Source organism: Urocampus carinirostris, chromosome 8 (assembly GCF_059441175.1).
Source record: "Urocampus carinirostris isolate Australia breed hairy pipefish chromosome 8, RoL_Ucar_1.0, whole genome shotgun sequence".
Lineage (NCBI taxonomy): Eukaryota > Metazoa > Chordata > Actinopteri > Syngnathiformes > Syngnathidae > Urocampus > Urocampus carinirostris.
In genome coordinates, this window is record NC_142356.1 from 20,468,124 (window position 1) to 20,481,494 (window position 13,371).

The 13,371-nt window shown below is 41.3% G+C and overlaps 1 protein-coding gene across 4 annotated transcripts in view; it reads left to right on the forward strand.

Moving 5' to 3' along the window:
* LOC148361192 (bromodomain-containing protein 4-like) overlaps positions 1 to 4,493 on the forward strand; it is a 34,153-nt gene extending 29,660 nt beyond the window's left edge. For all 4 annotated transcript variants that reach the window (XM_088341913.1, XM_088341912.1, XM_088341910.1 and 1 more), the window contains exons 21-22: positions 57 to 309; positions 2,848 to 4,493. In XM_088341913.1, coding sequence (XP_088198039.1) covers positions 57 to 309; positions 2,848 to 2,916 — 322 coding nt within the window. In that variant the 3' untranslated portion in view covers positions 2,917 to 4,493. The remainder of the gene's footprint in view (positions 1 to 56; positions 310 to 2,847) is intronic.
* The last annotated feature ends 8,878 nt before the right edge of the window (positions 4,494 to 13,371 follow it).

Consider the following 13,371-nt stretch of genomic DNA (forward strand, 5'->3'; position numbering starts at 1 on the left):
CAGTTGAAGCTTGCTCCTCCTTTTAGCCTGTCATGAGCTTGTATGTTGTCTTCCAGCCGTGACGACGACGACACAGTGGAGCACGTTCGCCGGGCACCGGATGAATCCCGCCGAAAACAACCAGAGCAGCAGCAGCCTTCACCCTTAGCCCCCACACCTCCCGCCTCCACACCACCCACTCATTCACCACAGCCTCCTGCTGTCCCACCCCCAGCGCCGTCCCCGACTTCCTCGGCTGCACAGAACGCTCTCGACCAGCAGAGGGAAATGGCGCGTCGTCGGGAGCAGGAGAGGCGCAGGAGGGAAGCGGTATGTGGCCGTGTTTGATTGAACAAGTCATGGAAACAGTTTTGATGCCCCCTTTCTGATAATATTGATAGTTTTCATGTGACGCCACGCAGTTCTACACTATTTTGTTGAACGTTCAAATGTCAGAATAAGGTGTGAAGCGTCGTTTTTGTGATGCAATTTAAAGCAATGCAATCTTTAGTGCGCGCCATGAAGCCTAGTCGAAAAGTGTCCCTGTAAGCCTGGTTGAAAATAGTGTGCACATATTCGGTGAGTAGAGGGCAGAGTCAGTACTTGACATAATCCATTGCGACATCTTGGTGTGGCTCTGCCATGCTAAAAGGCCTTACCAAGAATAGTGCGCTGTTGGGCTAAAATTGGTCAAAATTAGCCGTATTTGAACCCTAATCTCACGCTTTTCTATAGGGCGTATGTGTCTCGTTTGTCAATCAGTGAACATTTGTTGTCATTATTTAGCCTGAAATGTTCTTCTATCGACAGCGAACTAGAGCTTTGATCGCTACAATTCCTTGGTCAATCCTAATTTCTGGGGTAAAAAAAATTCCCCGGTTCAATATGGCCGTGATTACTTGGGTTGCCCTGATGTAGATGACGTGAAAGGAACTATCAAAACCCAAATAACCAAGGTATATAACATTTTTTTACTTAGGAGATAAAATGTAGTATTTAAATCTTAAATTACCGTAAATTCCGGACTGCGGATCACTACTTTTTTGATACTTAAAAAAAAAAAAAAATTTTAAACTTTGCGGCTTTAAATACGATCCGGCTTATTTTATTCGACCTTTTTGCGTGGCAGCATGGAGGAGAGCGGCGAGCTGCTCTTTTTCACACCGCGGTGATGTATGGAAACATTTATGACACCCTTTTAGAGGAGAAATTAGTCTAGTTTTGCCAACATTATTCACATAATACATAACAGGAGCAAAACGGTATGTGGAGCAGTACTTTATTGAGAATTTACAACATACCCACGATATTTTAATTATTTACCCGCAAATCAAATCCTCATACATCCAAACGGAACATCATATTATTAATCAAAAACGCTACAGTTCTCCATCACTAACGTAGTGTTAGGCTAAACTTTCCCTTATTCTTCAAGGATTGATATAGAGCAAAAGCAATTTAATCTGAAACTGCGACAACTGCAAATGACAACAAAAAGAGAACTTCCATATTTTTGTTACCATCTAGAACTATTCTTCACAGTATTGTTGCCATGGCGCTGTTGTCTAGAAATATAGGGGACACAGCGGCCATTGGCATTCTGCAACCAAAGGAGTCAAGACCAAATTCCCCACCAAGTGTGCGCATGTCTTAAAACAGGGGTCTCCAACGTGGGGCCCCCTGAGGATAGCTGAGGTGCCTGCAGACCTGTTCTCAAAATATCTAACCAGTGCAGCGTCATTGTGGTTTTCTAGTAAAAAAAAATAATTAGTGGTTGACAGAGTCTATTTAACCCTAGTTCCAATAATTAACCTGGTAATAACATAATAACAACTTGGCAATAACAATAACAAGTTCTTACTTTAGTAATGCATATTAAACTTGGGTGCCATCTATTAGGTAACTAAAAGTATCCCTCAGCTTGAAAAAGGTCAGAGACTCCTCTCTTAAAATGTAAGAAATGGGCGTGAATAATTCCCCCTCAAATCAAACGTTTGCTTTATTCTGATTTCGAAATCTTCGTTCGGTTTGAAATTCTCGGAATTTCGGTTCGTTTAGCAACTTGCATACTTGGCAACTTGGCAGCCGATCAGAAGACTGCATCGAATAACTTAGTGCTTTCGGACTTTCCCGAGCTTTATTTGGTCGTGCAATTGCATATCATTTTCCAAAGTAGATACACAGAGAACACGAGAAAAATGGATAAGTGGTTAGGAATCAAGCCTAAACCTCAGCCCTAGAAGAAAGTTTCAAAAGAAGCTAACAAAATTGATGACTCTACAAAACGTTAATGTACATTAAATGCATCGCGGAAAGAGGAGTTTGCGTGGCTTGTAGCAGACGACGCAACGCAAACATTGCATGATTGAAGATGAGTAAATATAGGTACATACGGATGGCAGATGGAAAATAGCGATGTCGTATACATGCAATGAAATGTTAGATTTATAATAAACTTAATTTTAAAGTATTGTTCTGTTATATATTCTGATATCAATCCTTAATACTTTGCAACAATGTTTTTTTTTGCAATTATTTGTTGTGTTTCAAGTTGTGAAACATGGGGCTGGCATCTTTTATATGGCCCTGGTGTCCGGTAACTTTTTGTCATGAGTTTCAGACAATGACAATGGTTATGATTAGGTGCTCTCACGGCCACGTCCAAGTTTCGTTTCCCTTGGCATCCAACCGCAAACTTTAAACTGAGAGAAAGTGAAACCAAATGTAATATGATGTATAATTTTTAATCAAAAAATGAGGGGTGCACGTTAAAAAAATAGCATTTGTCTAGATATTCAATGCTTAACCTCCTCTGTATTCATTTTTGGTGGTTTTTCAACCTTAATTTGATCTGTTCTCCCAATGCAGATGGCCGACACGATCGACATTAACTTCCAGAGCGACCTGATGGCCATTTTTGAAGAGAATCTCTTCTGAGTCGGACAAGCAGCTGCGTGAGAAGGACCTACACGCGTGCACGCTGTGGTGTCGAGCTAAACACCCCACATGAACAATCCATATATGGACTACGTAGTACCCTTCCCCTACTCATGCCGTCTTTTTTTCTTTTCTCGGAGCGCAGATACGTTTTGGTGTCTGACGTGATGTTTATAGTTGTTGGCTCACAAAATGAGTTTAAAAAAAATCCTTAAAAAGGCAGAGTGATAGTCAAGGAGCCGCATTCAGAAAAATATTTTAATTCAAAGAAACGAAGAGACGAATACGCATTGTGAAACGGGCTCGGACGACGATTGATCCCCCCTTCTTTTAACCGTGTTATTCCGAAACCAGAATTTTAGTTGGTCTCGGATGTGACGGGCTTGTTTTCTCAGGACTTAGCAGCACAGCACAGCCCCCCCTCCCCCATTTGTGGCGTCTACCACCTTCTACTCGCTTTGAAACAAGACCCGAAGAAGCCCACCAGTGTATCCTCTCTGCCTTAGTGCTCCGGCCTGTATTGTCTATGATCAAACGCTACAATTTATACATATAATAGAGAAATAGATCTATAAATATATATTCTATACGAGGATAAGGCAACATGAATCGAACACAGGGGGATGTGGTTTATGTGAGCGCGGGGGCCTGGGGGCGGTTGCAATGATCCTTTGGAGCTTTGCTTTTTATTTTGTAGACTTTACCGTAAAAAAGAAAAAAAAACTTATTTTTACTATGCCAGTGATGATTTTTTTCTGTCTCTTTCTCTATTTTCTCCTCTCACCATGCACCCACTCTATGCCAAAACTATTGGTTATGATTCGTATACTTTGAAAAAAAAAAAAAAGTCTTGTTTTTACTGCTCCGGCCCCCCACCCACCTTTTGAAATCTTAATATTTGCGCAGCATTTTTTATCCTCTGGATTTTTGCACTTTTGAGACCCGCTTCTGATTCAAAGTATCATTTTTGTCGCAATATTCATGTTCAAGGCTTCTTTAACCCTCCAACTCATGCAACCCTTTCCATTGCGACGAGGCATTATGTACACTGGCCCACGCACCTAACACTGTTAGAAACGGATGATCTCACTCATCTACAACATCCTTGTTTTTCCTACTTTCTTGTTTTTGACTTTATTTTGTGGTTTCTTACTATCAGGCGCCTCTTTTTTCCCCCCTCTCTCCCTGCTTGATTGATTTTATCCAAAACACCCATGTTGGTATGTTGACAAAGAGGCATTGCGGTCAATAGATTCATCTTCAGACTATGTTTTTTTTTAAAGAAAAGTATTAAAACTATTTTTAAAAATGTAGTGGTGTTTTGGTGGGTTTTATTTGCACTTTCAATGGTTTCTGTTGTGATCCCTTCAATTAAGAAAGTGTTGAATATTTTCACATGGAATTAAATCAATGTGCTCTGCCTTTACTGGGGAAAGTATTGTTAAACATTGATTGCTTTGCTCTTAATTGCAGCTACAAAAGACCCTCAGTACGTACTTTTTTGTTTATAAGTATATTGTTATTGAGCCCGTCGGGCTGTTAAAATTTTTTCATCGAATAAATTTTATAAAATGACATTTTTGGTCTATTTGTTTTTCTCTTTGGTAAATCTTGAAACGAGAATTTTAAATTAAAAATATTTTGATTCATTGACAAGTGTTGGACGAGTAATTGAAGAGATGCTGTAAACATACCAATACATTTAAAAAGTTTGGCATTCAATGTTGAATACATTTAATTTTTGTTAGAATTCAAACTGTCTGACTGCATTTGAATGCATCTCGAGGCTCACTAAACCCTCATTGTTTATGCTCTTGTTTTTGACGGTTGAGATTTTTGCTGCAAGGGTCAGTGTGTTATCAAGCGCCTCCTAGTGCGAAACATTTTCCAGAAAATTATATTTATTAAAAAAGCATAACCTATCATATAAACATGCATTTTGTGTCATGAACCAGAACAGGATCAGGACCCAAACGCATGACGTTACTCACACAAGCCTTTTATTTTACGAAAAATGGGGAGTCATGCATGTTAGAAACAGTCTGGCGTAAAATGATAGGAAGCCAGAGGCCGACAAGATTGATACCAATTGCCTGAGTTTAAATCGGACAGATGGGGCCAATACCGGACAGGACGGGACAGACAGGATAGATATTGAAACAGGATATCGAAAATAAACAGGGCAAACTAGACGGGAACGAAAACTGGAGAAAATAATAAATAAATAATAATAATAATAAATAATAAAAATGGACGTAAACAAAACTGGAAACCGAAATCAAACATGACAAAATAAACGGGAACAATACCGGACAGGAAATACCAACAGGAACAGGACCGAGTCGAAACCCACATCTTGCCGGGCAAAAGTTCGTTGACGGGCTGACAAAGGAAGCGTGAGAGCGCTGAGCTTAAAATAGACAAAAAGCCAATCTGTCAACAAGCTACAGCTGGTGTGATATGGGCTTGGCCAATTGGGCGCCATGGCAAACGTGACATTTTGTAAAATATTCATAGGTTGAGGAAAATTGCATTCCACATTAAGGTTTTTACGGGTGCTTAAAAATGCTCTTAATGTGTTTTCGAAGTGCTTGAGTTTTGGGTGGATGGCTTATAAATGCTTGAAATTGTTGCCATGTTTCACAACAATTTTTCTTTAAAATGTCGCAGACACTGCTCTCTGGTCGATTTGCTTTGCAATTGCATTTCTTCCCTCGTGTTTAATGGCAGCTAAAAATTAAGGTCGTGGTTTCCAGTTGTAATTTGAAACAGGAAGAACTTCCTGTCTCTGAAAATGTGAGCTACATATTACCGTCATTTTACCCAACCCCTAAATGTGTAGAGATTTTCCTCCAAATTACAAGCACACCTATTGTTCAGATCCACAAATCTATTTGCGATTTACCCAAGATCTAAAACTCATGTCTTGATTAATTACCCCTCAGGGTTACAAATCGCATATATGAATCGCAGATGTATTTTTAGATCTGCAAAATACCTGATTCACACCAGATTTTTTTATTTGAATAGTATTGGAGAAATTCAAAAAATACTAAAGTACTAAAAAGTACTCAAATTTAGCCATGTAAAATGTGTATGAACCCTAATATGAGCCTCACCTAAAGAGAGCTGATATGATTATCTGCCATCTTGCTAAAGCGAAAAAAACGAAAATATTCAAAAGTGGGGGTCGCAGAGAAATAAAATGCTGCGTTTTTGTCACTTTGAGTTGTATTCTTCCTCGTTTGTTTTTGTAGCACTCATTTTCGTTTCAGTCAAGATATAGTGGTCATATGCTACACACTGCCCCATTTAGCACCAATGATGCTTTTGCCGGCGGCACAGCAACTGAGTGGTTAGCGCATCTGCGGCACAGTTCTTAGTTCATGGGTTAAAATCCAGGTCCCTGCCTTCCCTGAGTGGAGGTTTGCATGTTCTCCCTGTGCTTGTGTGGCTTTTCTCCGGCACTCCGGTTTCCTCCCACATTCCAAAAGCATACATGTCAGGGTAATTGGCCGGTTTGAATTGTCCATAGGTGTAAAAGAGCGAGTGAACTGTCTTGTCTCTGTGTTTCCTGCGACTGGCTGGCAACCAGTTCAAAGTGTCCACTACCCAAAGACGGCTGGGGTGGGCTCCAGCTCTCCCACGACCCTACTGAGGATAAGCTGCGCAGAAAATGGACTTTTGTCAGTAATTTGATAAGCTTAGCCAGTAGCACAATTTTAATGCCCTCCTAAGGCAATATGTTTCATACACTTTTAATAAAACTTCATTCCCATTCCCATAAAAGTCCCAAATATCTCTGACCAAGAGGGAACAATTGTACACGAAATAGGGGCTCCATAAGTAGCAACAACATGTGTGGATTGTTATAGAAGGAAGAAGACCCGTGAGACAAAAGCTTAGGAACTGGACCGCTGTGCAGGATATTCTTTTACAACCCGAGAGAGGATGTTGCGGTCTCCAACACTTCCAAATAGCAGTGTGCTGCATAAAAACATCCAGCGGATTTTTCTGAACTCTCCTCCACCTTCACCTGAGAGAATAAAGTTGATAGAATGTGAATATTCAAATGAGGAAATTTGAGACTAGCTCCTTTTTGGGTCTTGGAAACATATTGGGAAAAGGTTCCCTTAAAGGACTAGAATTCCTGATTTAAAAAAAGAATGTTTCTTTGAAATGCTGCTAAGAGTATACATGGGAAAATAATGTATTATCAGCAGTGTCGGACAAGTTACTGAAAAATTGTAATAAGTTACTGTTTCCAGTTACTTTATTCAAAAAGTAATAGTACCCCCTCCCCTCCTCCAGATTGCTTTACTCTGAAAATAATGAAGGTATCTAGTCGCAAATTACCGTATATACTCGCGTAGAAGTCGACCTAAAACTGATTCAAAACAGCCACATGATTGAAAAAATAAAAGATAATGTGTACATACACCCGTAGAAGCAATAAACCCTTTATTATTCTTGGCTTGTACATTACGAGAGTTTGCAAATGAACCCTCAGCCGAGACACTCTATCCAGTTTGTCTCTGGGCTTCAAACCACTTGATGATCTCCATTCCTGGGTACTGTCCAGGACGTTTTCTTTTATTTCCCTCAGGCATGGTTTATTGCAAAAATAAGTTCGCAAGTAAAGGCAAAAAATCAGCACACTTTTACTGTAAATTCTGTGCTTACATTTGCAGCATTGATTGATCCATTGATTTGTTTTTCCTGTATAAGCCACACCCCTTATCCACGCTTTCTACCATTCGCTACTGGTGACACACGACCAAATTGGTGCTCACAAACTGACCCCCTGATTTTATCCATCCATCCATCCATCCATTATCTGCACCGCTTATCCTCAGTAGGGTCACGGGGGTGCTGGAGCCCATCCTGGGCTGTCTTTGGGCAGTGGGCAGGGGAAACACTGAACTGGTTGCCAGCCAGTCGCAGGGCACACAGAGACCGACAACTCACTCGCTCATTCACACCTAGGGGCAATTTGGACTGGCCAATTAACCTGACATGCATGTTTTTGGGATGTGGGAGGAAACCGGAGTGCCCGGAGGAAACCATTGGGGTGCACGTTATGCACTAAAATATGCACTCCTATGTGTCTCGGGCAAGTACAGCATGGTGGCGCCTATCTCTCTCCGGGCCAACATAAGTTTCCAAGTTTGTTTGAACTATAGTTTGTAATACATATAAACACGCCCGGAAGCACGGCGGAGCATTGGTTAGTGCGTGTGCGGCACAGTTCTGAGGTCATGAGATCGAACCTCCTGTGTGGAGTTTGCATGTTCTCCCCGTGCTTGCGTGGGTTTCCTCCGGGCTCTCCGGTTTCCTCCCACATTCCAAAAACATGCATGTTAGGTTCATTGGTTGGTCCAAATTGTCCCTAGGTGGGAATGAGCGAGCGAATTGTCTGTCCCTGTGTGCCCTGCCACTGGCTGGCATCCAGTTCAGGGTGTCCCCTGCCCACTGCCCGAAGATAGCTGGGATGGGCTCCAGCACCCCCGCGACCCTACTGAGGATAAGCGGTGCAGATAATGGATGGATGGTTAAACACGCCCACAATTCCTAAAAAGGCTGCTGGGGGACTTTAACGTGAGAGATGCAGTAGTGTTCAGCAGTCAGAGGAACTAGTAATATATATATATATATATATATATACATATATATATATATATATATATATATATATACTGTGTTAAATGAGTAGCATACAATAACACAGTAGTGCATTATGTAGTAAGACAGTGGAAAAACTAAATGTACTTGTTACCGAGAAAAGTAATTGCATTCCAGGAAAGTGTTGTAACGCGTTAGTCCCAACACGGATTACCAGACAAACATAACTAAATGGATAATCATCCTTGAGATACAAGATTGGAAAAAGATGAAGAATCCTGGCACCTCAAAGCACCGCCGATTGAAATGTTTGCGAGCAAACTTTTTTGGGATGCGGTTCTCGCCCTGGAATGTTCATCAGCGTTGCTCCATCAACCACACGAGGCCTGCATCCATTCAAAAGTCTTACGAGATTTGTGATATCATCTTGAAAGAGTGAAAAGTATGCGGGGGGTTTACACACAAGCGTTCGACTTTTCCCGTCCATGCCATTAGGAATTTCTGGATTAGGGGGGGACGTTGCTTGTCAATGATGAGGACAATCAAGACCCGCCCTAAAACCGATTCCAGATGACAATAAAACAGTTCCGCATGTGATCCTCACACAATACATGAGAGTCATTGTGTTCTTGTTAAAAGCCACCCAAAAAAATCAAAACACACATGGCCGCCCACTCACACGCGAAACAAAGTCATTAGGTCTCAGTTTCTGGATGTCATAGATAAAAGGCTTTCAAAAAAAAACAATGAACGTGTACTTGGATGAAAACTAGCATGTTGCAGAGATGTGGACAAGTGTAGTAAAACACATGTTTTAAAGGAAGGCACACATGTTAACACACCCAGTATTGCAATGTCTTCATGAATTGCCCTAATCCATTGTGTAAAAAAAATAATATCAGCATATCAAATGGAAATGTACTATGCTCATGGCAATAGTGCAATGTGTGACACCCAAATTACAAAGCAACTGTTAAGTATCTGCAAGTTTGGGTGGTTGTGATCCTGATGGGGTACAGGAAATAAGGGAGAACACACAAATTCCTCAGAGGAATTCCTCAACCCAGATTTTACCCCCAACCTCAGATCTAAAAATTGACTTAGTCAAGCAATAGCTGTTGTTTCGTTATTAGCAGTCTAATGATCTGCTATCTGAGGCGGTGTTTTATCATGTGGTCTTACTTTTGGACCCACCATTGCACCTTACTTACAAGCCGCCACCCAAATCGAGAAAAAGAGTTCTAATTGTTTTCGATTAATCGGTATGTATTATGTGACCACGAGATGCCACTGTATTGTGTAGTACATGCAAAAACAAGTGCTAAAAGGCACAGAAGAATACAATCTATGGAGACTCAAAGTTGACCATGAAGCATCGTTTTTCTTTTCATTTTTTTGCCTTTTTGGTTTTGAGCTACCTTTAGGAGCAAGATGAGGTGTTTTTGCTTTAGGTGAAGTTCACAGTATGAAAAATGAAAAATTCTCGACCTAAGAGTATTTTTAAAAACGCACTTTTATATGACAGTTCATAGATTTTTGCTTATTTTTTAATAAGATAAAGTTTTCTTTTTTTTTCTTTTTTATGAATAAAGGTGCTAATTAAGAAATAGTGCCAATTAAAAAAAATCTATGAGCTGTGTGCCTCGGGATTGTTTTCGATTAATCGGAGACAAGTACAATACAGTAATCAAGACGAGAGGTAACAAATGGATGAATTATAATATCCGCATCAGACTGGGACAGCATAGGGCGAACGATGTATCCTTGAATGTACACAAACCATCTAAGAAAAGTAAACGGCTGTCGTATGTGTCAGTCACTTGGCGCCAGAAATGGTCGTAAACAGGAAGTTGTAACTTTGTTTTCCTCACTGCCGCTGTGCCCCCCTTGGTTCTTCTCACTAGCTTCACGTCTGCCGTCTTTCTGGTATTTCCTCCTTGACTTTTCCCGTCATTGTCATGACACCGTTGGGCTGCCACAAGCGGTCTCGAACAGCCGGCGCAAGTCTTACACAAGGTTCACCCGTTGGCCAACTGTTAAATAAAGTTCAAGTTTGATCTATCGTATGATTTTGAATTGTCTTTATTGTCATTGATGGCAATGTATTGAAACATTATATGCAACATAAACATGACACGTTAATAGAAAATGGCCTGGAGAGGGATGGGCGCCGCCAGGCTGTACCTGCCCTAGACACACCACAGGAAGTGAATTCACATTACAAGCAATTGTATGAAAAATGTACTGCAGCATTTGGAATTTTAGTAATGTTGTTGTAGGCTGAGGCAGCACGGCAGCGCAGTGGTTAGCGCGACTGTGGCACAGTTCTTAAGTCACAAGATCGAATCTTCCTGTGTGGAGTTTTCATGTTCTCCCCGTGTTTGCGTGGGTTTCCTCCGGGCACTCCGCTTTCCTCCAACATTCCAAACACATGCATGTCAGGCTAATTGGCTGGTCGAAATTGTCCTTAGGTGTGAATGAGCGAGTCAGTTGTCTGTCTCTGTGTGCCCTGCGACTGCCTGGCAACCTGTTTAGGGTGTCCCCTGCCCATTGCCCGAAAATGGCTGGGATGGGCTCCAGCAGCCCCGTGACCCTACTGAGGATAAGCGGTGCAGATAATAGATGGATGGAGGGTTCTAGGCCAGGACAGCACAGCGGTTAAGTGGTTAGCATGTCTGCGGCACAGTTCTGAGGTCATGGGATCAAATCCAGCTACAAGCTTTCCTGTGAGGAGTTTGCATGTTCTCCCCGTTCTTGCGTGTGTTTCCTCCGGGCACTCTGGTTTCCTTCCACATCCCAAAAACATGCATGTCAGGACAATTGGCTGGTTCAAATTGTCTGTCTCTGTGTGCCCTGCGACTGGCTGGCAACCAGATCAGTGTATATCCTGCCCACTGCCAGAGGACAGCTGAGGTGGGCTCCAGCTCCCCCACAACCCTACTGAGGATAAGCAGTGCAGATAAGTGATAAATGTTTCTAGGCTTGTTTAAGGTTCAATGGCATCAAACTCCAACTTTGTGTACTGCTGAACATCTTTGTTTTGTCAATAAATATTTATTATCTTTATTCTGAAGTAAGTCCCCTCATGTCATATATCAATACGCCTGTATTGCATCAAAAATCATTTTGAAAAATAAAACGGCAAATTTTAATTGATCCTGCGATTGGCTGGCAACCAGTTCAGGGTGTCCCCTGCCCACTGCCCAATGATTGCTGGGATGGGCTCCAGCACCCCCGCGACCCTTCTGGGGATAAGCGGTGCAGCTAATGGATGGATGGATGGATGGATGTTAATTGATGAAAGACCTGGATTAAAATTTAATTTGACTTAATGATTTTTTTTAAACTTTATTTTTTTCATTTCTTTTTCTAACAGTCATTTATTTTTTTCAAATGTACTTACCAAATGCAATTTTTTATTTCTATTTCGGCGTTTAACTTTTGTCACGGAGCCTAAATCTGACTTTTTGCATCGGATTAAGGGGCCGCTTACTCAATTGGATCATTACAGGGTCGATTGAGGTTAAAGGAACAGCAAGCCAAACATCCTACGGTTTGATCGTTTATTGCAGGGTAAAAAAGGCTTGAAATTTTATAGATTTTCGCTTTTTTTTTGTTTTAGAGTAAAATAACCCGTTATAGGCAAAATATGTAGCCATTCTGGTGGACATTGCCTGCTTGTGACACTGTAGCAGAGCCAACATGATTATAAAGAACTTCTCTCACCCTGGTCACCACCTCTTTGACCGACTGATGCTGCAGGTCATTGAAAACACAGACTAACAGGCTAAAAGACAGTTTCTCCACAGCTTCTTCTTCACCACTGTTGCTAAGTCAAGTCACATTTATTTGTGTAGGCAAATTTATTTGTGTCATCACAAAATGTCTTAAAGGACTACACAGGTTACAATTACTTCATCCACTCATCTTAAACCAACATGCGGGCAAAGAAAACCTCAAAATCTCAGCACGAGGAAAACAAGAAAGCTTGAGAATCTGTCCTTTCAAACACAGGTTAAGAATATTACTAGAAAGGCTTTTTTCCATCTCCGCAACATTGCTAAAATTCGCTGTATTCTGTCTCAGTCGGATGCGGAAATTATAATTCATGCGTTTGTTACCTCCCGTCTCCATTACTGTAATGGACTACTCTCCGGTCTCCGAAAGTCCAAAATCAAGAGCCTTCAGTTAGTACAAAATGCTGCAGCGAGGCTTTTAACTAAGAAAAGAAAGTTTGATCTCATTACCCCGATTTTAGCTAACCTGCATTGACTCCCTGTTAACTTAAGATGTGATTTTAAGGTTCTGTTGGTAGTATACAAAATCAAGCATGGACTTGCTCCCTCATATCTTTCAGATTTCATTTCGCCCTATGTTCCGGTCCGGAGCCTTCGCTCTGAAAATGCTGGTCTACTAATGATCCCAAGAGCCGAGAAGAGATCCGCAGGTTCGAGAGCGTTCTCCATTCGGGCCCCGGTGCTGTGGAATGCCCTGTCCACTGATATTCGATCTGCAACCTCAGTGGAACTGTTTAAATCCAGGCTTAAAACACACTTTTATTTATATAGCATATGAACAACTTATATTTTATGTTGACAATAACTGTGTATTATTTTGTATTGCAACATCCATTGAAGCCTGGTCATCCTGGAAGGGGGATTACCGCATATGCGGTCCCTTCTCAAGGTTTCTTCATTTTCCTCATATTGAGGTTTTTGAGTTTTTCCTTGCCCTCATGTAGGTTTTAGATCAGAGGATGGTGTCATAATAGTCTTTGGTTTGCAATAATCTGTGGTCTGTGCAGCCCTTTGAGACTCTTAGTGATTAAGGGCT